This window comes from Eubalaena glacialis, chromosome 5 (genome assembly GCF_028564815.1).
Source record: "Eubalaena glacialis isolate mEubGla1 chromosome 5, mEubGla1.1.hap2.+ XY, whole genome shotgun sequence".
NCBI classification, from domain to species: domain Eukaryota; kingdom Metazoa; phylum Chordata; class Mammalia; order Artiodactyla; family Balaenidae; genus Eubalaena; species Eubalaena glacialis.
The window spans coordinates 27,509,903-27,535,296 of record NC_083720.1 but is presented as its reverse complement, the minus strand read 5'-3'; the positions used below and the strand labels follow the sequence as shown (position 1 = coordinate 27,535,296).

The following is a 25,394-nucleotide window of genomic DNA, read 5'->3' as shown; positions in this document are numbered from 1 at the left end:
AAATGATTATTTCTCAGTAAGAACTGTAGTATAGAAATGATATTACATTCCTTATCCAATCACCATGTAATAATAAAATAAAACCGACTGTAGAGTCCACCGGTACATCTTAGGAAATAAATTACTTTCTTTGAAAAGAACTCCTTCAACATCTTCTATTTTCTTAATTTATTAGGAAGGTTTACATAATTTGATTTAGGTATGCAAGCTTACCATAATAAACTATAGAGGATTTTCATACTGGTTGTTAGTTTGCAATCTTATATTGTAGGAAATCCATTCTGCAAAATAATGTAGAAAAGAGCACATATTTGAAAGGCCATTAAAGATGCCTTTGAGATATTTGATGATCACTTCAATAACATTTTTAAAAGACCGATGATCTCAAAGGAGAAATATTTTTATGTTTGCTATTTTAATATGGAGAAAAACAACATGAAGAATAATCTTCTGTTTTGTCCTAATATTCATACTGTTAATACTTTAGGACTGTATACTATTTGTTTAGCAGTGATAACATTTTAATGCAAAAGGGTGCATATTCCAACTCATCCTCATGGTTTATGAAACTCAAAGTTGAGCTCCAGAATTCCTTGGTGGTCCAATGGTTAGGACTCAGAGCTTTCACTGCCAAGGGCCTGGGTTCGATCCCTCGTTGGGGAACTAAGATCCCACAAGCTGCACAGCACAGCCAAAAAAAAAAAAAATGAAAAACAAAAGCTGAGCTCAGCCAGAACTCTAAGAATCAAAAAGCCTTGGACTCTTAAATATAAAGCCCTTTCTCCAGTTGGAGAATTTTTTCTTTCTCTGTAAATATCACTCCGATTTTTTAAAGGTCAGAGAACTTGTCAGCTTATAGAAGTAAAGCAGGCCTGCAGAGCCATGGTTAGGAGGGATGGTCAGCTTTAATTGGATGTGAATTGGGGGAGAGGGGGTGCCAACTCAGAGGACAAGTAAGATACCTCAGTATACAGATGCAGGATGTACAGGAAGAGGATAAATATACTAGGTATTTGAAGAATACAGCAGGAGGGAAACATACGGCATGAATATACTGTTAGCTGGAATATAAGCTCTAAAAGGGCAGAAGCTTTTATTCACTGATATATTCGAGTGCCTAGAACACTTCCTGGCATATGAAAGGTACTCAAAAAACACCTGTTAAACATACAAATGATTTAGGTTTTAAAGATACTCTTTAAATTTCAATTTTGCTTGACGGGAGATACTTGCATACGTAGTGAGGCCGCCAGACTGTGGCATTGACTGAATAAACCACTTTTCCCTCCTCCTTTCTCTATTCTTTCATCTTTTATTAATTCTTAACTGTACTTTAATTGCATGTTCAAATAATTAAAATAATTACTTGATGTATATGTGCCAGGACATTTACATAAAACTGGCCAAATTTATGGGGCAATATATAAATGATGGGGTCACTATTTAGCACTTAGAGGAACCCCCAAAATAATATACTATCTTTGGATGCTGGAGAAAATTATTCTGAACTCATTTCCTGTAACTCTGGACATTTTTTTCATTGATGTGATGTTTTATTGATGAAAATATAGATTATTGCTGTGGTTATAATGTAGAAGTAGTAACCGGTTGGTCCATTATTTAAGGAAATAAATTGATTCAACAGGAGGCACAGATGGGTTTGAAATGAATGTTGTTTGGAAGCTCATTAGTTATTTTAAAGGCTCACATCATAATGTAAGTACACAGTATAGAAAATGTAATTTGAGGAAAGTGTTGAGTAACTTAGAGAGTATGTCTTAGATGGAAAGTCATATTAACTTGGAGGGTTTGTCTTAGATATCAGAAGATGCAGTTTCTAGGGAGAGGCTATGAATTTTTCAGGATTTTTCAAGACATAGTATTATAGATGATACAATGTATTTTCTTCTTCAATTGTACCCCTTTGCTTCCCTTCTCTCTATAGAGTGGACTCACATCCTTACACCTTGCAGCCCAGGAAGATAAAGTGAATGTTGCTGATATTCTCACCAAGCATGGGGCTGACCAGGATGCTCACACAAAGGTAAAGCGAATCACTGTAATATTGTGACAGGTTCTGACTTGGATTATTCCCAGTAGCCCCCATTCAGGTCACCACAAGTGCAAGTTCCCCCTCCTCAAAGCCCATTCTGAATTAGTTATGACTCTCCTGCTCACAAATCTATAATGGTTCTCCATTTTTGCTGAAAGCAAGTCCAAATGGATAACAGATATTAGGAATCTTTACAAAAAGATTCCAACTTTGCAGACTTAGGTTTACCCTCTCTCCCTCATTACTTCAGCTAGTCACGATGACTTGCACTTTTCTTCCTGTACTTGCTTGCCTCCATGCCCCCCCTCTCCCCTTGATTATTAACTACTAGAGTAGTAATTTATTTGTTTATTATTATTTATAGCTTGGTTACACTCCTTTAATTGTGGCCTGTCACTATGGAAACGTGAAAATGGTCAACTTTCTTCTGAAGCAGGGAGCAAATGTCAATGCAAAAACCAAGGTAAAATACATGTACTCATTTTTATTTTCTATAAGCAAATGGTTCGGCCATATGGACACTTCAGTAGCTCACCATAGTTACAAACATATTTTCTTTTTAGTTCTTCTTAAGTGATTTTGAATAAGCGATGTAGTTTTGTACAGTTGTTTGGGACTTTTCATTCTAATAACCTTTGACAACCATGTAGGCGACATCGATTTAACAATTTACTACAGGATACAATAGATGCTGGCTAGAATATCTTGATGTTCTGGCCGATTTCCTTTACATTGTTTCAGGGCCGTGGCCCTCCCCTAGCCCTCAGTCTCTGGTGAGGAGATACAGACAGGCAGCCCAGACTGCGTGCCTTTCATTTTTAATGAATTCTGTCACATTTGGATTACCACGTGGTTGTGCTCAGTGAGGCAATACTGTGTAAGGCCTGGCTTGGAAGTTTTCAGAGATAATGCAGAGCTGACTGTTCTTCCCAGTGCCATCTGAAGGGTCCTATCCTGCAAAGCAGGATGGGAACATAAAACCACACTTCGGTACATTCAAATTATTTCAAGGAAGAGAAATGTGTAAAATAACTACTGCTACTATGCATAATATAACCTGCAGCTCCAATTTTCTTGGTCCAAAGAAGTCTGTAATTGCATTTTTTTAAGTTTATGTATCAGAAATCACTAATTGCAGCTGTGTGAATAGGCTCAAGTAAATTAGTGTGAGCACATTCGGGAGTTTTCAAAGTCATCATTCAAGATGTTACTAATTAACCGCCACCATCTTGAGCTGAGGTGTTGTGGTGTCCCGATTTCCACGAGGAACTCTGGTCTGAAGCGCTGGGTTCAGGCCTCTGCATGCGGTACCCTATGAGCACATAAAACTAGAATAAGCACAAAGGGAATAAAAAGGCTCCAGGGCTGGGCAGAGCTGCTGGTGAGGCTTCCCAGGGGGATAAGACTCTGACAGACTACACAATTGACACAGAAAAAGAGAGAAAGAGAGTGAGAGTGAGAGAGAGAGAGAGAGAGAGAGAGAGAGAGAGAGCTGCCCGTGTGGAGCATAGCACTCAGGCACACGGCCTGCCAAGCTGAGGTGTTGGGCACAGCCGTTTCACACTAGGAACTCTGGTCTGAAGAGCGGGGTGCACTTCAAGTGAAACTAGACAAGCACAAAGGAAAAGAAAAAAAGATATACAGGTGTTCCACCAGACACGGCCCTGCCCACCAGAAGGACAAGATCCAGCCCCACCACCAGACAACAGGCACCAGTCCGCTCCACCAGGAAGCCTACACAAGCCACTGAACCAACCTCACCCACTGGGGGCAGACACCACACATAACGGGAACTACGAACCGGTAGCCTGTGAAAAGGAGACCCCAAACACAGTAAGTTAAACAAAATGAGAAGACAGAGAAATATGCAGCAGATGAAGAAGCAAGGTAAAAACCCACCAGACCAAACAAATGAAGAGGAAATTGGCAGTCTGCCTGAAAAAGAATTCAGAGTAATGATAGTAAAGATGTTCCAAAATCTTGGAAATAGAATGGAGAAAATACAAGAAACGTTTAACAAGGACCTAGAAGAACTAAAGAGCAAACAAGCAACGATGAACAACACAATAAATGAAATTAGAAATACTCTAGAAGGGATCAATAGCAGAATAACTGAGGCAGAAGAACGGATAAGTCACCTGGAAGATAAAATAGTGGCAATAACTGCTGCAGAGCAGAATAAAGAAAAAAGAATGAAAAGAATTGAGGACAGTCTCAGAGACCTCTGGGACAACATTAAACGCACCAACATTCGAATTATAGGGGTCCAAGAAGAAGAAGAGAAAAAGAAAGGGTCTGAGAAAATATTTGAAGACATTATAGTCAAAAACTTCCCTAACATGGGAGAGGAAATAGTCAATCAAGTGCAGGAAGTGCAGAGAGTCCCATACAGGATAAATCCAAGGAGAAACACGCCAAGACACATATTAATCAGACTATCAAAAATTAAATACAAAGAAAACATATTAAAAGCAGCAAGGGAAAAACAACAAATAACACACAAGGGAATCTCCATAAGGTTAACAGCTGATCTTTCAGCAGAAACTCTGCAAGCCAGAAGGGAGTGGCAGGACATATTTAAAGTGATGAAAGGGAAAAACCTACAACCAATATTGATCTACCCAAAAAGGATCTCATTTAGATTCAACGGAGAAATTAAAACCTTTATGGACAAGCAAAAGTTAAGAGAATTCAGCACCACCAAACCAGCTTTACAACAAATGCTAAAGGAACTTCTCTAGGCAGGAAACACAAGAGAAGGAAAAGATCTACAATAACAAACCCAAAACAATTAAGAAAATGGTAATAAGAACATACAAATTGATAATTACCTTAAATGTAAATGGATTGGGGCTCGAGGAGAAGGTGCCAGAAGAGTAAGACACGGAGATCACCTTCCTCCCCACAGATACATCAGAAATACATCTACATGTGGAACAACTCCTACAGAACACCTACTGAACGCTGGCAGAAGACCTCAGACCTCCCAAAAGGCAAGGAACTCCCCACGTACCTGGGTAGGGCAAAAGAAACAAGAAAAAACAGAGACAAAAGAATAGGGACGGGACCTGCACCAGTGGGAGGGAGCTGTGAAGGAGGAAAGGTGTCCACACACTAGGAAGCCCCTTCGCGGGGGGAGACTGTGGGTGGCAGAGGGGGGAGCTTCGGAGCCGCGGAGGAAAGTGCAGCAACAGGGGTGCGGAGGGCAAAGCAGAGAGATTCCCGCACAGAGGATCGGTGCCAACCAGCACTCACCAGCCCCAGAGGCTTGTCTGCTCACCCGCCGGGACGGGCGGGGGCTGGGAGCTGAGGCTCGGGCTTCAGGGGTAGGATCCCAGGGAGAGGACTGGGGTTGGCTGCGTGAACACAGCCTGAAGGGGTTAGTGCGACACGGCTAGCCAGGAGGGAGTCCGGGAAAAAGTGTGGAGCTGCCAAAGAGGCAAGAGACTTTTTCTTCCCTCTTTGTTTCCTGGTGCGCGAGGAGAGGGGATTAAGAGCGCCGCTTAAAGGAGCTCCAGAGACGGCGCGAGCCGCGGCTATCAGCGCGGACCCCAGAGACGGGCATGACACACTAAGGCTGCTGCTGCCGCCACCAAGAAGCCTGTGTGCAAGCACAGGTCACTATCTACACCTCCCCTCCTGGGAGCCTGTGCAGCCCGCCACTGCCAGGGTCCCGTGATCCAGGGACAACTTCCCCAGAAGAACGCACGGCGCACCTCAGGCTGGTGCAACGTCACGCTGGCCTCTGCCGCCGCAGGCTCACCCCACATCCGTACCCCTCCCTTCCCCCGGCCTGAGTGAGCGAGAGCCCCCGAATCAGCTGCTCCTTTAACCCCGTCCTATCTGAGCGAAGAACAGGGGCGCTCAGGTGACCTACACGCAGAGACAGGGCCAAATCCAAAGCTGAACCCCGGGAGCTGTGCGAACAAAGAAGGGAAAGGGAAATCTCTCCCAGGAGCCTCAGAAGCAGCGGATTAAATCTCCACAATCAACTTGATATACCCTGCATCTGTGGAATACCTGAATAGACAACGAATCATCCCAAATTGAGGAGGTGGACTTCGGGAGCAAGATATATTATTTTTTCCCCTTTTCCTCTTTTTGTGAGTTTGTATGTGTATGCTTCGGTGTGAGATTTTGTCTGTATAGCTTTGCTTTCACCATTTGTCCTAGGATTCTGTCCGTCCATTCTTTTTTTTTTTACTTAAAAAATTTTTTTTCATAATAATTATTTTTTATTTTTTATTTTAATAACTTTATTTTATTTTATCTTTATTTTATTTTATTTTATCCTCTTTCTTTCTTTCTTTCTATTTTTTCTCCCTTTTATTCTGAGCCGTGTGGATGAAAGGCTCTTGGTGCTCCAGCCAGGAGTCAGTGCTGTGCCCCTAAGTTGGGAGAGCCAACTTCAGGACACTGGTCCACAAGAGACCTCCCAGCTCCACGTAATATCAAACGGCAAAAATCTCCCAGAGATATCCATCTCAACACCAAGACCGAGCTTCACTCAATGACCAGTAAGCTACAGTGCTGGACACCCTATGCCAAACAACTAGCAAGAGAGGAACACAACCCCATCCATTAGCAGAGAGGCTGCCTAAAATCATAATAAGGCCACAGACACCCCAAAACACACCACCAGACGTGGACCTGCCCACCAGAAAGACAAGATCCAGCCTCATCCACCAGAACACAGGCACTAGTCCCCTCCACCAGGAAGCCTACACAACCAACTGAACCAACCTTAGCCGCTGGGGACAGACACCAAAAACAACGGGAACTACAAACCTGCAGCCTGTGTAAAGGAGACCCCAAACACAGTAAGATAAGCAAAATGAGAAGACAGAAAAACACACAGCAGATGAAGGAGCAAGGTAAAAACCCACCAGACCTAACAAATGAAGAGGAAATAGGCAGTCTACCTGAAAAAGAGTTCAGAATAATGATAGTAAAGATGATCCAAAGTCCTGGAAATAGAATAGAGAAAATGCAAGAAACATTTAACAAGGACCTAGAAGAACTAAAGAGCAAACAAACAATGATGAACAACACAATAAATGAAATTAAAAATACTCTAGAAGGGATCAATAGCAGAATAACTGAGGCAGAAGAACAGATAAGTGACCTGAAAGATAAAATAGTGGAAATAACTACTGCAGAGCAGAATAAAGAAAAAAGAATGAAAAGAACTGAGGACAGTCTCAGAGACCTCTGGGACAACATTAAATGCACCAACATTCGAATTATAGGGGTCCCAGAAGAAGAAGAGAAAAAGAAAGGGACTGAGAAAATATTTGAAGAGATTATAGTTGAAAACTTCCCTAATATGGGAAAGGAAATAGTTAATTAAGTCCAGGAAGCACAGAGAGTCCCATACAGGATAAATCCAAGGAAAAACGCGCCAAGACACATATTAATCAAACTATCAAAAATTAAATACAAAGAAAATATATTAAAAGCAGCAAGGGAAAAACAACAAATAACACACAAGGGAATCCCCATAAGGTTAACAGCTGATCTTTCAGCAGAAACTCTGCAAGCCAGAAGGGAGTGGCAGGACATATTTAAAGTGATGAAGGAGAAAAAAACCTACAACCAAGATTACTCTACCCAGCAAGGATTTCATTCAGATTTGATGGAGAAATTAAAACCTTTACACACAAGCAAAAGCTAAGAGAGTTCAGCACCACCAAACCAGCTTTACAACAAATGTTAAAGGAACTTCTCTAGGCAGGAAACACAAGAGAAGGAAAAGACCTACAATAACAAACCCAAAACAATTAAGAAAATGGGAATAGGAACATACATATCGATAATTACCTTAAATGTAAATGGATTAAATGCTCCCACGAAAAGACACAGACTGGCTGAATGGATACAAAAACAAGACCTGTATATATGCTGTCTACAAGAGACCCACTCCAGACCTAGGGACACATACAGACTGAAAGTGAGGGGATGGAAAAAGATATTCCATGCAAATGGAAATCAAAAGAAAGCTGGAGTAGCAATTCTCATATCAGACAAAATAGACTTTAAAATAAAGACTATTACAAGAGACAAAGAAGGACACTACATAATGATCAAGCAATTAATCCAAGAAGAAGATATAAAAATTGTAAATATTTATGCACCCAACATAGGAGCACCTCAATACATAAGGTAAATACTAACAGCCATAAAAGGGGAAATCGACAGTAACACAATCATAGTAGGGGACTTTAACACCCCACTTTCACCAATGGACAGATCATCCAAAATGAAAATAAATAAGGAAACACAAGCTTTAAATGATACATTAAACAAGATGGACTTAATTGATATTTATAGGACATTCCATCCAAAAACAACAGAATACACATTTTTCTCAATTGCTTATGGAATATTCTCCAGGATAGATCATATCTTGGGTCACAAATCAAGCCTTGGTAAATTTAAGAAAATTGAAATCATATCAAGTATCTTTTCCAACCACAACGCTATGAGACTAGATATCAATTATAGGAAAAGATCTGTAAAAAATACAAACACAGGGAGGCTAAACAATACACTACTTAATAACCAAGAGATCACTGAAGAAATTAAAGAGGAAATCAAAAAATACCTAGAAACAAATGATAATGAAAACACGATGACCCAAAATCTATGGGATGCAGCAAAAGCAGTTCTAAGAGGGAAGTTTATAGCAATAGAATCCTACCTTAAGAAACAGGAAACATCTCAAATAAATAACCTAACCTTGCACCTAAAGCAATTAGTGAAAGAAGAACCAAAAAACCCCAAAGTTAGCAGAAGGAAAGAAATCATAAAGATAAGATCAGAAATAAATGAAAAAGAAATGAAGGAAATGATAGCAAAGATCAATAAAACTAAAAGCTTGTTCTTTGAGAAGATAAACAAAGTTGATAAACCATTAGCCAGACTCATCAAGAAAAAAAGGGAGAAGACTCACGTCAATAGAATTAGAAATGAAAAAGGAGAAGTAACAACTGACACTGCAGAAATACAAAGGATCATGAGAGATTACTACAAGCAACTCTATGCCAATAAAATGGACAACCTGGAAGAAATGGACAAATTCTTAGAAATGCACAACCTGCCGAGACTGAACCAGGAAAATAGAAAATATGAACAGACCAATCACAAGCACTGAAATTGAAACTGTGATTAAAAATCTTCCAAAAAACAAAAGCCCAGGACCAGATGGCTTCACAGGTAAATTCTATCAAACATTTAGAGAAGAGCTAACACCTATCCTTCTCAAACTCTTCCAAAATATAGCAGAGGGAGGAACACTCCCAAACTCATTCTATGAGGCCACCATCACCCTAATACCAAAACCAGACAAAGATGTCACAAAGAAAGAAAACTACAGGGCAATATCACTGATGAACATAGATGCAAAAATCCTCAAAAAATACTAGCAAACAGAATCCAACAGCACATTAAAAGGATCATACACCATGATCAAGTGGGGTTTATTCCAGGAATGCAAGGATTCTTCAATATATGCAAATCAATCAACGTGATACACCATATTAACAAATTGAAGGAGAAAAACCATATGATCATCTCAATAGATACACAGAAAGCTTTCGACAAAATTCAACACCCATTTATGATAAAAACCCTGCAGAAAGTAGGCATAGAGGGAACTTTCCTCAACATAATAAAGGCCATATATGACCCACAGCCAATGTCGTCCTCAATGGTGAAAAACTGAAACCATTTCCACTAAGATCAGGAACAAGACAAGGTTGCCCATTCTCACCACTGTTATTCAACATAATTTTGGAAGTTTTAGCCACAGCAATCAGAGAAGAAAAAGAAATAAAAGGAATCCAAATCGGAAAAGAAGAAGTAAAGCTGTCACTGTTTGCAGGTGACATGATACTATATATAGAGAATCCTAAAGATGCTACCAGAAAACTACTAGAGCTAATCAATGAATTTGGTAAAGTAGCAGGATACAAAATTAATGCACAGAAATCTCTGGCATTCCTATACATTAATGATGAAAAATCTGAAAGTGAAATTAAGAAAACACTCCCATTTACCATTGCCACAAAAACAATAAAATATCTAGGAATAAACCTACCTAAGGAGACAAAAGACCTGTGTGCAGAAAATTATAAGACACTGATGAAAGAAATTAAAGATGATACAAATAGATGGAGAGATATACCATGTTCTTGGATTGGAAGAATCAACATTGTGAAAATGACTCTACTACCCAAAGCAATCTACAGATTCAATGCAATCCCTATCAAACTACCACTGGCATTTTTCACAGAACTAGAACAAAATATTTCACAATTTGTATGGAAATACAAAAGACCCCGAATAGCCAAAGCAATCTTGAGAACAAAAAATGGAGCTGGAGGAATCAGGCTCCCTGACTTCAGACTATACTAGAAAGCTACAGTAATCAAGACAGTATGGTACTGGCACAAAAACAGAAATATAGATCAATGGAACAGGATAGAAAGCCCAGAGATAAACCCACGCACATATGGTCACCTTATCTTTGATAAAGGAGGCAAGAATATACAGGGGATTAAAGACAGCCTCTTCAATAAGTGGTGCTGGGAAAACTGGACAGGTACATGTAAAAGTATGAAATTAGAACACTCCCTAACACCATACACAAAAATAAACTCAAAATGGATTAAAGACCTAAATATAAGGTCAGACACTATCAAACTCTTAGAGGAAAACATAGGCAGAACACTCTATGACATAAATCACAGCAAGATCCTTTTTGACCCACCTCCTAGAGAAATGGAAATAAAAACAAAAATAAACAAATGGGACCTAATGAAACTTAAAAGCTTTTGCACAGCAAAGGAAACCATAAACAAGACCAAAAGACAACCCTCAGAATGGGAGAAAATATTTGCAAATGAAGCAACTGACAAAAGGATTAATCTCCAAAATTCACAAGCAGCCCATGCAGCTCAATCACAAAACAAACAACCCAATCCAAAAATGGACAGAAGACCTAAATAGACATTTCTCCAAAGAAGATATACAGATTGCCAACAAACACATGAAAGAATGCTCAACATCATTAATCATTAGAGAAATGCAAATCAAAACTACAATGAGATATCATGTCACACTGGTCAGAATGGCCATCATCAAAAAATCTAGAAACAATAAATGCTGGAGAGGGTGTGGAGAAAAGGGAACCCTCTTGCACTGTTGGTGGGAATGTAAATTGATACAGCCACTATGGAGAACAGTATGGAGGTTCCTTAAAAAACTAAAAATAGAATTACCATACAACCCAGCAATCCCACTACTGGGCATATACCCTGAGAAAACCATAATTCAAAAGGAGTCGTGTACCAAAATGTTCATTGCAGCCCTATTTACAATAGCCAGGACATGGAAGCAACCTAAGTGTCCATCAACAGATGAATGGATAAAGAAGATGTGGCACATATACACAATGGAATATTACTCAGCCATAAAAAGAAACAAAATTGAGTTATTTGTAGTGAGGTGGATGGACCTAGAGTCTGTCATACAGAGTGAAGTAAGTCAGAAAGAAAAACAAATACCGTATGCTAACACATATATATGGAATCTAAGAAAAAAAAAAAAAGGTCATGAAGAACCTAGGGGCAAGATGGGAATAAAGACACAGACCTACTAGAGAATGGACTTGAGAATATGGGGAGGGGGAAGGGTAAGCTGTGACAAAGTGAGAGAGTGGCATGGACATATATACACTACCAAACGTAAAATAGATAGCTAGTGGGAAGCGGCCGCATAGCACAGGGAGATCAGCTAGGTGTTTTGTGCCCACCTAGAGGGGTGGGATAGGGAGGGTGGGAGGGAGGGGGACGCAAGAGGGAAGAGATATGGGAACATATGTATATGTATAACTGATTCACTTTGTTATAAAGCAGAAACTAACACACTATTGTAAAGCAATTATACTCCAATAAAGATGTTTAAAAAAATGTAAATGGATTAAATGTCATGGATTAAACACTCCATGACATAAATCACAGCAAGATCCTTTTTCACCCACCTTCTAGGGAAATGGAAATAAAAGCAAAAATACACAAATGGGACCTAATGAAACTTAAAAGCTTTTGAACAGCAAAGGAAACCATAAACCAGACAAAAAGAAAACCCTCAGAAAGGGAGAAAATATTTGCAAATGAAGCAACTGACAAAGGGTTAATCTCCAAAATATACAAGCAGCTCATTCAGCTCAATATCAAAAAAACAAACAACCCAATCCAAAAATGGGCAGAAGACCTAAATAGAGATTTCTCTAAAGAACATATACAGATTGCCAACAAACACATGAAAAGATGCTCAACATCACTAATCATTAGAGAAATGCAAATCAAAACTACAATGAGGTATCACCTCATACCGGTAAGAATGGCCATCATCAAAACACCTACAAACAATGAATGCTGGAGAGGGTGTGGAGAGAAGGGAACCCTCTTGCACTGTTGGTGGGAATGTAAATTGATAGAGCCGCTATGCAGAAGAGTATGGAGGTTCCTTAAAAAACTAAAAATAGAACTACCATACGACCCAGCAATCCCACTACTGGGCATATACCCTGAGAAAACCATAATTCAAAAAGAGACAGGTACCACAATGTTCATTGAAGCACTATTTACAATAGCCAGGAGATGGAAGCAACCTAAGTGTCCATCGACAGATGAATGGATAAAGAAGATGTGGCACATATATACAATGGGATATTACTCAGCCATAAAAAGAAATGAAATTGAGTTATTTGTAGTGAGGTGGATGGACCTAGAGTCTGTCATACAGAGTGAAGTAAGTCAGAAAGAGAAAAACAAATACCATATGCTAACACATATATATGGAATCTAAAAAAAAAGTGGTTCTGATGAACCTAGGGGCAGGACAGGAATAAAGACGCAGACGTAGAGAATGGACTTGAGGACACGGGGAGGGGGAAGGGTAAGCTGGGAAGAAGTGAGAGAGTGGCATGGACATATATACACTACCAAATGTAAAATAGATAGCTAGTGGGAAGCAGCCGCATAGCACAGGGAGATCAGCTCAGTGCTCTGTGACCACTTAGAGGGGTGGGATAGGGAGGGTGGGAGAGAGACACAAGAGGGAGGGGATATGGGGATATGTATGTATATGTATATGTATAGCTGATTCACTTTGTTATACAGCAGAAACTAACACAATATTGTAAAGCAATTATACTCCATAAAGATGTTAAAAAAAAAAAGATGCTACTAATTAGAAACGTAAGTTTTGGAACTCAGTTTTTTTATATCCTCTTTGAAGTAGAAACAAAAGCATGCCTATACATAAGCGTATTTGTAACTGAATTAAAAATAAAGTTATTTTTTTAATTATTAATAATACTAATAACATTTGAGATTCAAAACTTCTAATCTGACTCTAACAAGAATAGCTATTGCCTAGTTTCTGAGCAGTTCTTGAGTTTTCATGAAATTGTACTTTGAGACTTATTTAAAAGCATCCATATGAATTCTCAGGCTTTAGCGTGTGATACCTTTTTGCTGAGTCAGTTCACATATAAGTATTACTGGAAAGACTTTCTTGTTGGAATCCAGGTATTCTCCTGAAAGGCATAAATGCAGCAATGCAATGAGATTTTGTCAGAACTTGAAAACGTTTACCATATTTTTTTGTTAAGTGTTTGTTGAATTGGTTAGGATATTTAGAAGCCAGACATGTTGTCTGTATAACATCATTTACCTCCCCTGGGTTTCATCTGCATTCAAATGGACATTTGGTTGAGAGAAAAATCTCATTTTAACTTTTCAGATTTTAAAAAAGTGAACTATGTAGATTTTACCTGCTTTTGGAAGTAAATATATCTCTTCATACATCTTCAGGGGAGTGGACAGATACATACCTCAAAGGACATTCTTTTAATACATACTTCAGAATTTTTTCACATAAAATGACATTTTTGGAGGCGGAATCATGTTTTCTTCCTCACATCCCATATGTAACCATAGTTACTAAAAAATTGTTTTGTTGCTATGAAAATATAAACATATGTATTTCGTTTACTCTTCAAACATTCATCACTTGGTATAAAAATTTGGGAAAGTTTATAAAACTTTGTTATAATCTTTATAAACACAATGGAAAGGAGGAATTTTTTTAGGAAAAGAAATATTACTTACTTTATGCCCCTGAAATATCCATGGATTACTTGATTTGAGAGCAGAGTCCTTGCAGTAGCTATAAGTTTCTCAGAGTCCTTGTAATTGATTTATATTTCCAGGTTTCCTGGGGTCATTCCATTGTAGGGATATATAACAGACAAGGCAGAGCTGATGACATTCCAGCCTGGGGGTAGTCAGACAAATAGACTGTCACACATATGGTACATCCCCATGGATGGAAAGGCCAGAGTGAAAGCATAGAAAGAATCATGTGGCACCCTGTGCATTGTTTAAAAAAAATTCAATCAAGTAAATTTTAAAGATCTAATTGGCTTTATTGAATGATTCATGAATCAGCAACATCTATCTAGCAAGTAGAGAGGAGTTCCAAAGGACTGCTAAAAGGGAAAGGTTTTTAAAGACAGAACAAGGAAGTCATAAAGAAAAAAGATTATTTCAGACCTAGGTATCCTACCTATGGGGGACAGAAGGGGTCTAAGTGGCAGATTACCTCATCTTCCTTTTGGGGATGGTGAGGGCCCACGTGACAGATTACGTTCTTGGTGCTGACCAGGAAATTCCTGACTGACCAATTAAGACTACATTTCTGGGGAGGTTGAAGCTTCAGTTAGGTTAGGTATTAAGCCCCAGTTTCGTGGTGTGGCCTAGCACAAGTGACTTCATTTTGGGCCTATGGCTTTTCCTTTTAACAATTCCCCCCTTTTGATCAGACTTACAGCTTAACTGAGAGAAGTGATCAAACTTTAAGGCATTAGCATCACTCTCAGCTACCTCTCTGAAGTTCTCATGGTTTTTATCATCCCTTTGGTGGTATCCATAGGTTATGATGTTTTTTCTCCCCCTGTGATATTCACAGATTATAGCTTCAGGTTCACAATCTTTAAATTGGTTATTCTCTTCGTTCCTTTCCTGATGTTCCAGTCTTAGGGAGATCATTTGCTTTGTGGTTAGTGGCTGTGAACATGTATTTAAAGCTTTTGCAAGAACATGATGCACCAGGGAGATTATTATAATTATTATAAGCAGGATAATTCCCAATGTTTGGAGTGCACTTCTGAGCCATGGTGCCCAAGACCGAAATCAATCGAAATCAAGTAAGTCAAGGAAAGACCCCATTGAAGGAGTCACCTTTTTTAAGCCAAGTGGCTTGCTCAGTGATCTTATGTAATTGTTTCAACTTCCCCAGAAGTGCTAATCCAAGTACAACAGGGGGTGTTGGCTGCAACACACACTCTTGCTCAGCTCAAACATAATCAAGGGCTATCCTATTATCAAGAATAACTTTGGCCACAGAATCTAAGGATCTTTGTTGGGCAGCTCTTATCTTAGCAACAGAATCTGGAATATCTTCAAAAGTTAAAGAGAGGTTCCTCATTAACATTTACTCCTAATCAGGGATGTAGGGATTTGTCAAAGAGAGTTAATTTGGAATCATGAATGCCTCCTGGTATTAAGGGTCTGTGGACCATGTAGGCAGTTTCATTCTGGTTATTCTTGCCTTGTATCCCTTTCTTTGCATAGAACCTGGACACAAAGTTCCCCAAATTTGGGGTATTAATAAGAGACAGGGAAACATACCAGGGGTCTCTAGCCTCATGGACAGATCCGAGTTTTTGATGACAAATCCAGCAGTCTGAAAGGTTACTTCTCTTAGCAATGGCCTGGGAGATATGAATGGCGGTGTTATCTTTCCAGGCCAATGCTGGAGTAAAGGAAAGAAGGAGAAGAGAGGGTTTCACGTTTAGTTAAAGCATGAAGTCGTGATCTGGTGTCTTGGGAAGAAGCAGTCTACCTTGATGTCAGCTACTTCTCTTCCTAGTCAGTTTAATTTGGAGGTCTGCAGCATTTGGATGGGACCAGATGTCAGCTGGAGTCTTCGTTAACTGTGAAATATGTACCCAAGGCTTGAATTGTTGAAGTTTAGCTGTCATCTGAATAGTAAAGGGGACTTGGTATAGTCCCTTCCAAGAATATTCAAAGGCAGGCTTTGTTCTTACCAATTCAGTTTTATGATGTTAAAGTTATCAGAAGCCTGCACTTGTCAAAAAGTTATTTTCTTGAATTTTTCTGAAGATGAAATACTTTTGCCAGAAGACTTTTGCAAAGTGTCAGAGTAAAACAATAGCTCTCTGCAAATGACAGAAGACTTAAAAAATGTCCATTATTAAAGACCTGATGGAATTAACAAGGATATTTAGTTATTTCTGTGACACACAACATTTTTAGATAATAACTGGAATTAGGACATATCAGATTTCCAGGAATTTCACACAATTTATGAAATACTTATAACATATACCTGTATAAACACAACATAAAGAAGGCTTTGTGTTACTTCTTACATGCTTCCCATGTAATTTAACATACCAAATAAGCATAATTAATACCAAATAAGCATCTACCTTTTTATAAGGAGAGAGAACAAATCTTTCGAAACGTTCCAGGGGCCCTCTGGAAAATTTCCATGTTAGTTTAAGGTCAAAAAGACTTCATTTAGAATTTGATTTTGGGGAAGTTTGTCAAAAATATCAAAAGATTTTATAACACTTGATCAAATAGGGTCATAGGTCATTGTGAAACAATACTTAGTTACCTACTTAATCAAAATAACAAAGATTTCCCAGGTAGACATTGAAGGTTACATAGTTCTGAGCAAAACTTAGCTCTTTTAATATCTAGAGGACTAGGTTTATTTAACTAATCAATGACCTGATAAAGACAACATAGAACATAGGTGATAATTTTGACAAGACATAATATCTTTGTTTTTTCTAGGCAGATTACTTAAAGAAAAACCTTTCGTAATCTCTTATTTTCAAGAACAGACTTATAGAAAACAAAAAATGTTGACCTTCTAACAGAGAAAAAACCAAATTCCAATTTTGCACCAGCCAACTTTTGATATTCAAACTTATTTACTTAACTAAATTCATTCTACTTATCTAGTCCTGACCACATGTAAAATTCCTTTTCCTTATTATTTCTAGTAGGCTTAACTAACTGCACATATAAGAATATTTAACTCTTAGTAACCTTTAATTTCTAGTGAAAACTAAGAAGTAAGCATTATAAACTGTCTTTTATATCAGCATTCTGTTGACTGGCAGACTTATAAATACTTTTTATAATTTCTGGAAATATGCTTCTCACAATGGCACAAAACATGTTTGCTAATAGACCCAAGTATCTTTAATTCCTTTGTGAAAGGAAGCAAAAAGTAGATAAACCTATGCCCAGTAATAAATGTTTCAGTATTTTATCCTATTTGGAAATGGTCTGGATATTCAATGACTATCCATCATTTAATACAACTTAGCAAAACTTTAAGGTTTCAGGATACCAGAAAGATTTGGGGTAAGTACTGAAAAAGTTCATCTAGAAACTTTTCTCTCACTTACACCCGTTTAATTTACTTGTTTTCAATAATTATGTTTAGACCACCCACAAAAACCTCATGAGACATTAGACAAAGTCTGTTAATGTTCTAGGTTATTTTTCTGGCTGACAAATTTTGCAAGAGATAACATGAACTTATTTGACTAATAAGCCCAGGTAGAATAAAAAGTTTTATGTCTGCATTATATTCAATGTTATTAACTCTAAAGGCATATCTATTTTCATTAAACCATCAAACTTAAACTAGCCTTTATTTACCAAACATTATCACAGATCATGTGAACTTGAAAAGCATTTGGGTTAGTTTGAATCCTAAATTTGTAAAAGGCTTGCTTGTTTAAGCCAGTTAAATAGAGCTCTTTTACAAATTAACTTTAGCAATACCATTCGAAGGTAGAAAAATGCCACACACCTACAACACATATATAGACACACATGAGCATACAGACAGACATAAACAGAGATCTTACAGTTTTCATTTAAAAATTTTCCTTGAACTAGATTTTTGGGCAAGAGTGCTGCTTTAGCAATTTGTATTTTTTTTAAAGTCCCCTTCCCCACCTCCTTTTTTTTTTTTCTGCAGTTCTCAAGAGCTATACTTCTAGCTTTGCAAAGATGAGGACAGTTGTTCTCAATTCCTTAAAGAACTGGGTTGGAGCCTGGATGCTAATGGACTGACATACCCCTCTACCTATGTTGGAATGTTTCTATCTGGTTACATTTAGCTTAGAGAAGATGGCCAAAAAAAATTTCTTTTAATCTGTCAGGCTCTGAATATCAGCTTCCAATTTGGCCAAACCTCTGGTTATAAAGTTATTAAATCCTTTCAAATATCTTGTCAGTTTTCAGCCAGGACAAACAATGGATATTTCTGGTAATATTGAACAAACTCTTGGACTCAAGAGGTGTCCCCCAAAAGGGTGCAAAAGATATTATATTCACAAGATCTAGAGTCATCCAAAGGCAAGCAAAAGAAAGAACTGACAACTTGCATGTCCCAGGCAGGCAGAAAGCCAAGCCAGGTACTTAGGGCATCAAGCAAAACAAGCAAGAAGGCAATGGCTATCCCTGGGAGAGAAAGGATCAATAACCAATGGATCTGTATTTGGAAAGGAAGGGACAAGTTGAAATTTTATTTTCCTCTTTCACCTGGGCACTATAGACAGGTTCGGTAGAACTGGGTTTGGTAAGAATTCTTACCTTTCCCTGGCTTCTGCCATTTTTCCCTGGATCCCCTCTGCAGCCTCCTGTTTTTTATTCATTTTAAGTTTAGCTTTCCTTGGCAGTTTAAGGGCATAGTGTAGCAGTTTACCAGAAAATTCCTCCAAGTCTCATCAACTCTGAGAGGTATCCATATGGGGGCCCTCCTTCGAAGATAGACATGGGGGTGTCTGTAAGGCCATTAACATGGTGGGCTTTTGTGTACGGTCTCCTGGTCTCTTTCGAATGGAAAAGACAACTCAGACAGGATTACTAGAATGAATACTTAAGTAAAGGAGGAGGGAGGGGAGCAGTAGGAGTTATGTCAGTTATGTTATGTTATGTTATGTTATGTTATGTTATGTTATGTTATGTTATGTTATGTTATGTTATGTTATGTTGTTATGTCAGTTATGTTATGTTATGTTATGTTATGTTGTTATGTCAGTTATGTTATGTTATGTTATGTTGTTATGTCAGTCTTATAGTCTTTTGTTTTAGGTACCTCTTATATCTTTAATTTTTTCTTAGCTCTTTGCAACAGAACTTTCAATGGAGCTATTTTGGAATTTTGAAGCCTTTTGGAGGCTTTTGCATACCAATTAAAATGCGTATCCCTTGCTTTTAAGTTCACTTCTTAAATGATTTTATCTAATTGGAATGTTCCTCATAATGGCCATTGTAATTTCCCTGAGAGCTGGCAGCAGTTTGGTAGGATCCTAGCTTCATATGGGGTTCAACTCACATTTCTGTCCAGCCATATTTTGCCACAAATGGAGTGCCACCCACACTTCTGTCTGGTCATATTTTGGGGATCCCCAACATGATAGTTACCAGGCAAAACTCTCAGGGCACAGTAAGATTTTGACATTTTTGTAGATATCTATAGCTTCTGCAGTTATAGTTCTTAGACATAAAATAGGCAGTTGTGCCAGAAGGTGGTGCACTTGACTCTTTAGAAATTAAAGATCCCATCTCTTTTAGCTAGCCTTTATCTACACAAAACAGGACAAACAAGTATGTGTACCTTAACACTGCAGAATTAAGTACAGTAAGTACCAAATACCGCAGCCTGGCCAAGAAAAAGGCCCTGGTACACTACCAACAATTCCCAATTTGGAACCTGAGACTGAGGTGAAGAACTGAACCAGCAGACCTCAACAAATGGGTTCTGTGGACTGATTCCAAACAAATGGGGAACTGTAGCCAGCAGTTCCCAACATGGAATCTAGGGACAGAACCATAAGCTGGGGTTTCCAATCAAATAGGAAATTGTGCTCTGGGACTTCTGGGACTACCAGAAGTACCCAACATGGAACTAGTGATTCCAAACAAATTGGGAACCAACTGGAAAGCCCGTTAGATGTGGAGTTCAACACAAAAAGAGCGGAGCTCAAACCGAGAGGAACTTACCAACAGCCCCCAGAAATGGAGAGAAAGACAGTTAACTCAGATAGGAGTTTGCAGGTATCATGGCTGTGTTTCTTGTTGTCCCAAAATGCCATCAGAAGTTCACTTTGGATCACACTGCTGCCACCAAATGTGTTAAAAAACCAAAATTCATCTGAGTAAAATTTAAAGCTCTAATTAGCTTTATTGAATGATTCATGAATTAGGCAGCATCCTTCTAGTGAGTAGAGGGGAGCTCCAAAGGGCTACCGAAAGGGAAAGATTTTTAAAGGCAGGACAGGGAAGTCATAAAGAAAAAAGATTATTTCAGGCTTAGACAACCTACCTATGGGGGACAGAAAAGGTCTATGTGGCAGATTACTTCATCTTCCTTTGGGGAATGAACGTATTGCCTCATTGGTATTGACTAGAAAATTCTTGACTACCTGGTTAAGACTAAATTTCAATTAGATTAGGTATTAAGCCCCAATTTGGTGGTGTGGCTTAGCATAAGTGACTCCATTTTGGGCCTGTGGTTTTCTTTTTAATAGCACCGAGTCAGACACTTCATGTAGACAGGAGAAGCAAATGTGCCTGTTGGTCATGAGGAGGCAGTGACACTAGATATAGGGGACATATACTCTTACAAGTTTAAGGTATGAATGGGCTACTCAGGACTTTGTGCCCAGGACACTTGGGTTTGACATACATAGATGAAATTTTATCGGGGGTGAGGCGGGTAGACAATAAAAAAGTAATCTGGTAGTCATTGTCTATCATGCTCTTCTACATAGGATCTGAACCTAGAATGACTGTAAAGAAATTACTTAACCTTGTTATTTTGTTTCATCATCTCTGAAATGGGGAGAAAATTATTCATTTATTCAGTCATTTGTTCATGCCCTCATTTAGGCACCCATTATTTATAAAACACCTACTGTGTACCAAGCACTCTCATTTTCAGAATGGTAGTAAAGATTAAAAGAGACAATAAATATAAGGTCCAATATCTGGCATAAAAGGGATGCTTAATACACAATAGCTATTAATGTTTCGCTGTGCCTCCAAGGATTCCAGTGCAGTTTGTTTAATTAATGTGCATATGCAACCAACCTGTACCATACCCACCACCCACTAGAGTTTTGAGCAAGATTGGCTTCCCACTAACCTCAGCAAAAATTCCTCACAAATCACGGATTACAGAACTTTCATCTGAGTGGAAGTTTAGACTAGAATGTTAAAAAGAACCTACTTTTAAAAGACATTTTTTAATTGAAAGTGGGCCACTCAGCTTCCAATGAAATCTCTTAAGTGTGTACTTCTTTGACTGAGGTGTTCTCTGAAAGGAATATAAGATTTAGATTTACTTTCATTGACTTAGAATTCTTAAAGCTAGCCCAGAGGTTAATGATGAAGGAAGTCACGATGAACAAGCAGCGGTTTGTATGATCCTCCGAAGCTTCAGTTAAACACTTGACCGTTCCTGTTTCCTAGGGAAGAAATCACTGTGACAACGCTCTTTCTCATTATAAATCTTCTCTCAGCGTACACATTTTTAATGCTAACTAAAATGCTAATTGGTGAAAATATAACTCTAGTTATGATTTGGAGTCTGTTCATCTTGCTACTTCGTAAGCCAGCCTCTTTGTTTAGCAGACGATAAGGTGGGGGGGGGTGGTTTGCTGCTGAGAAAATGGGCTGCTGGTGATACTGTGCTCCAAAGACGCAGGCATCCGTGACGGTTTGGTTGTAAATAAGACTAAGAAATTCAAAATAAAGGCTAACCTAGTTTTCCTCCTCCTTCTGCAAATCTCTGCTCGGTCTGCCGCCACCGTCGTCTGCAGAACGGCTACACGCCTTTGCACCAGGCCGCCCAGCAGGGCCACACGCACATCATCAACGTCCTGCTGCCGCACGGGGCCAAGCCCAACGCCACCACCGCGGTAAGGCGGCGCCGGCTGCCCCTCTCCGCGCAGCTCCTTCCTTGCCCCCGCCCCCATTCCCTCCAGGGGGGCCGCTTGGCTGAGCTGAGTCCCCATACATACTCCTTAAATGAGCCTCCGCACTCGGGAAAGCCTGGGATTTCCAGAAATCAGCCTGGGATTTCCAGAAATCAGCCTGGGATTTCGCTGAGAGCGCTCGTCCCGGGAGGGAGCGCTCGTCCCGGGAGGGAGCGCTCGTCCCGGGAGGGAGCGCTCGTCCCGGGAGGGAGCGCTCGTCCCGGGAGGGAGCGCTCGTCCCGGGAGGGAGCGCTCGTCCCGGGAGGGAGCGCCGCGGCCTGACCCAGTCCTCCCTCCGGGAGGGGGCCCTGCGCTCGGGCTGCCGGAACGAGCTCGGCTTCCAGCTGGCTCTCGGCTGGGCGCGGAGTCCGCCCCTCCCGCCCGGCCTTCTTAAGGGAGCACGGTTTCCGAGGCTGCTGGCTCAGACTAAGCTGTTTGGGATGTGGAGCCACTGAAATGTAAACTAAGCGGTGCAGTTTAACAAACCGGGATCCCCAGTGGCCGCTGGAGCCTGCGTTGCTTGCTTGTGTCCTTTTGCTGCACGGTGAGCTTCTGCACAGCTGCAGCTAAATAGGCTACTGTGTTCCCTGTGGTAACATCTTACCTGCAACAGATGGCCTGACCTCTGTTGAGGAGTGAGTGTACTTGGTACTCGAATAGTTTTCTTCGGAGGCCTCATCCTCAGTTCAAGAGTTACTTTCCTAAGCACAGTACAGGATTCGGAGAGGGGTTTGACAACTTCAGGGTTAAAGCCGTCAAGCGCTTCTTATTAGAAAGAGCAAGCAGCTGCAGCTTGTTGTGTTACCATGGTGACCTGGGCTATAGTCTAAAGAAGTTACAAAGAAGATTCAGATGTAATGGTAAAAACTAGTGATTTTCCTAAGCTGTGCCTGTTTTGGAAGGAAATGCTGGCTCATGTGGAGCCGCGGGTGAGCTCATTGGCTCACAACATCGCCGTCCTCCTTCCCGGCTCTCACTCTCTCTTTCACTCTCTCTTCAGAATGGCAACACTGCCTTGGCGATTGCTAAGCGTCTGGGCTACATCTCCGTGGTGGACACCCTGAAGGTTGTAACCGAGGAGGTCACCACCACCACCACGGTAAGTGAAAGGAACGCATCGGCTTCGGCTCCCTTGTCGTGGCTTTTAAGCCACAGACATTTTCACTTACAAAATGTCTTGAGCTTTTGATTTTGAACTTCTTTTATTGTAGAGCATACATTGAAGTATGCAGATGTAAAGGCATTTACACAACTAATACAGGGATTTCAGCTTCCTTTAGTCAACATAAATCCATATAAAATGCGTGAATGTAATTTTATAGTACTTAGTTCCTTTTTCTGCGACTGACTTTTTTTCTGGCTCCTCTGCCCTGTTGCTGTAGTTGGGTGTGACACCTACCGCTGGCAAAGTGGTAGGACACTCCACAGCAAACTTTTTATCTTAGCCTGGAGGTCACGCCAGACTCTGGGAAGACCCTGATCCCTCCCTACTATGCTCACGACTGGGTCAGATGTATTCCCAGTGAGAACAATTCATCCTGCTTTTCTTCCTATTTCTGATTATTTTTTTATTCAAAAAGCAAATCGAATGGGCTTAAGAGAGACACTGTGTCTGTATCTTGACAGAATATGTATTTAACATTTTTTATTTTCGCTGTTTGGAATATGACTGCTGATTCTGTAGGAGAGAGCAGTGATCATCCCTGGCCTTTGCCAGAGAAACCCTGGAAGAGTGAGGAGCGTGATATTAATGAGTCCTAATGCTCTTGTGCTATTCAGCCGGAGCAAAGCTGAAAAGGAGGCCTCCTGAGAGGAGACTCACAGCTGAAAGTGCTCTTCTCTTTGCATATATTTATTAACTTTTCTCCTTAAGCATCAACTCTAAGAACAACAGTTCTTTAATTTCTCTTCATAAAGTAGAAAAGTAGAGCGACAGCAGAACATTTAGATGTTCCTGAGAGACAATAAGATCATGAATCAACAAATAAAAAATTCTGAATGAGGTTCTAGTAAACGCTCCAAGCTAGGAATGATGCATATAGAGTTTTGGAACACTTGGTTCTTTTGATAGAGGTAAGGAAAAAGAAAGGCATTTTGTTCTTCAGGCTGACAGCGAGTCCCTGTTGACAGATATTGAGGGAGTTGGTTTGATGTGAAGTTTTAAATAGAGTGGAGTATCATTTATTAATGAACTACATGACAGAGACTGAAATTAGATGAGAGAATGGCACTGCTTGTTTTCTCAAGCAGAATCTTTGGCCAGTGTACCACAGTATTTTAAAAGATTTAAAGTATAGCGTCAGTAAATTATATAGGAGAAAAACAAGTCTTGTCATCACCTAACACTGTACTTCTGAGTCACTAAATATGGCTGAATCGTAATGGCTTTTTCTTACTATATGATTTGTTATACCAGGAAAATCTTCATATTGGGGACCTGTACATATATCTTTATTTGGCATCTTTGAAACAATGTGCACATCACAGATAAGTGAAGGTTTTGGTGGCAAGATTGGGTAAACACTTTTGTTCATAGAAGTCATGTTTTCTCTCAACTTGACCTCTTGCATGTTCTGGGAATTATGCATGTACATTTTTATCAGATGACCACTAGATGGCAAACTTGCATCTTTTAGCTATCTTGACCTGCTTTTCTTCCATTCATTTCATTAATTCATTCCTTTAGTGTTTATTGGATATAAAATATGTGCTGGGTTCTGTGCTCAGTGCTGAAGTGTCATCAATGGTGAAAACATTACTCCTCCCTACCAGCAACTTACAGTGTAGTGGGAGTGAAGAATGAGACTTAAGTTTTGTAAGAAAATACCAATAAATTCTTGTTTAATATCAATAAAACTATAGAATGTACATGTCTAATTTCAAAGAGATCTCAGGCTCATAAGTATTACTTAGAGTGAATGACTTTAACTATACAGGTCTATATTTAAAAAGAGGAGCAATTAACTTTTTAAATACTATTGCTAAAGTTCTCGTATACCTTGTCAGAAATCAGACATATGGTCATATCTCCACACATGTAGCTCTAGGGGGATGTGAAAACTCCTCATAAAACTCTCTGTGAGCTTTTTTTCTTTTCTGGTAACTATTAATCTCTATGCTGCCTAGCTAATCATTGGTCCAACAAAAACCACCATACTTAGAAATCAAGTTTCT

General features: G+C 39.5%; 1 protein-coding gene across 2 annotated transcripts in view; it reads left to right on the top strand.

The window, feature by feature from the left end:
* The window catches only part of ANK2 (ankyrin 2), a 248,589-nt gene that overhangs the window by 130,840 nt on the left and 92,355 nt on the right, over positions 1–25,394 (top strand). For both annotated transcript variants that reach the window (XM_061192043.1, XM_061192042.1), the window contains exons 18-21: positions 1,946–2,044; positions 2,418–2,516; positions 22,065–22,163; positions 23,221–23,319. In XM_061192043.1, the coding sequence (XP_061048026.1) occupies positions 1,946–2,044; positions 2,418–2,516; positions 22,065–22,163; positions 23,221–23,319 (396 nt within the window). The remainder of the gene's footprint in view (positions 1–1,945; positions 2,045–2,417; positions 2,517–22,064; positions 22,164–23,220; positions 23,320–25,394) is intronic.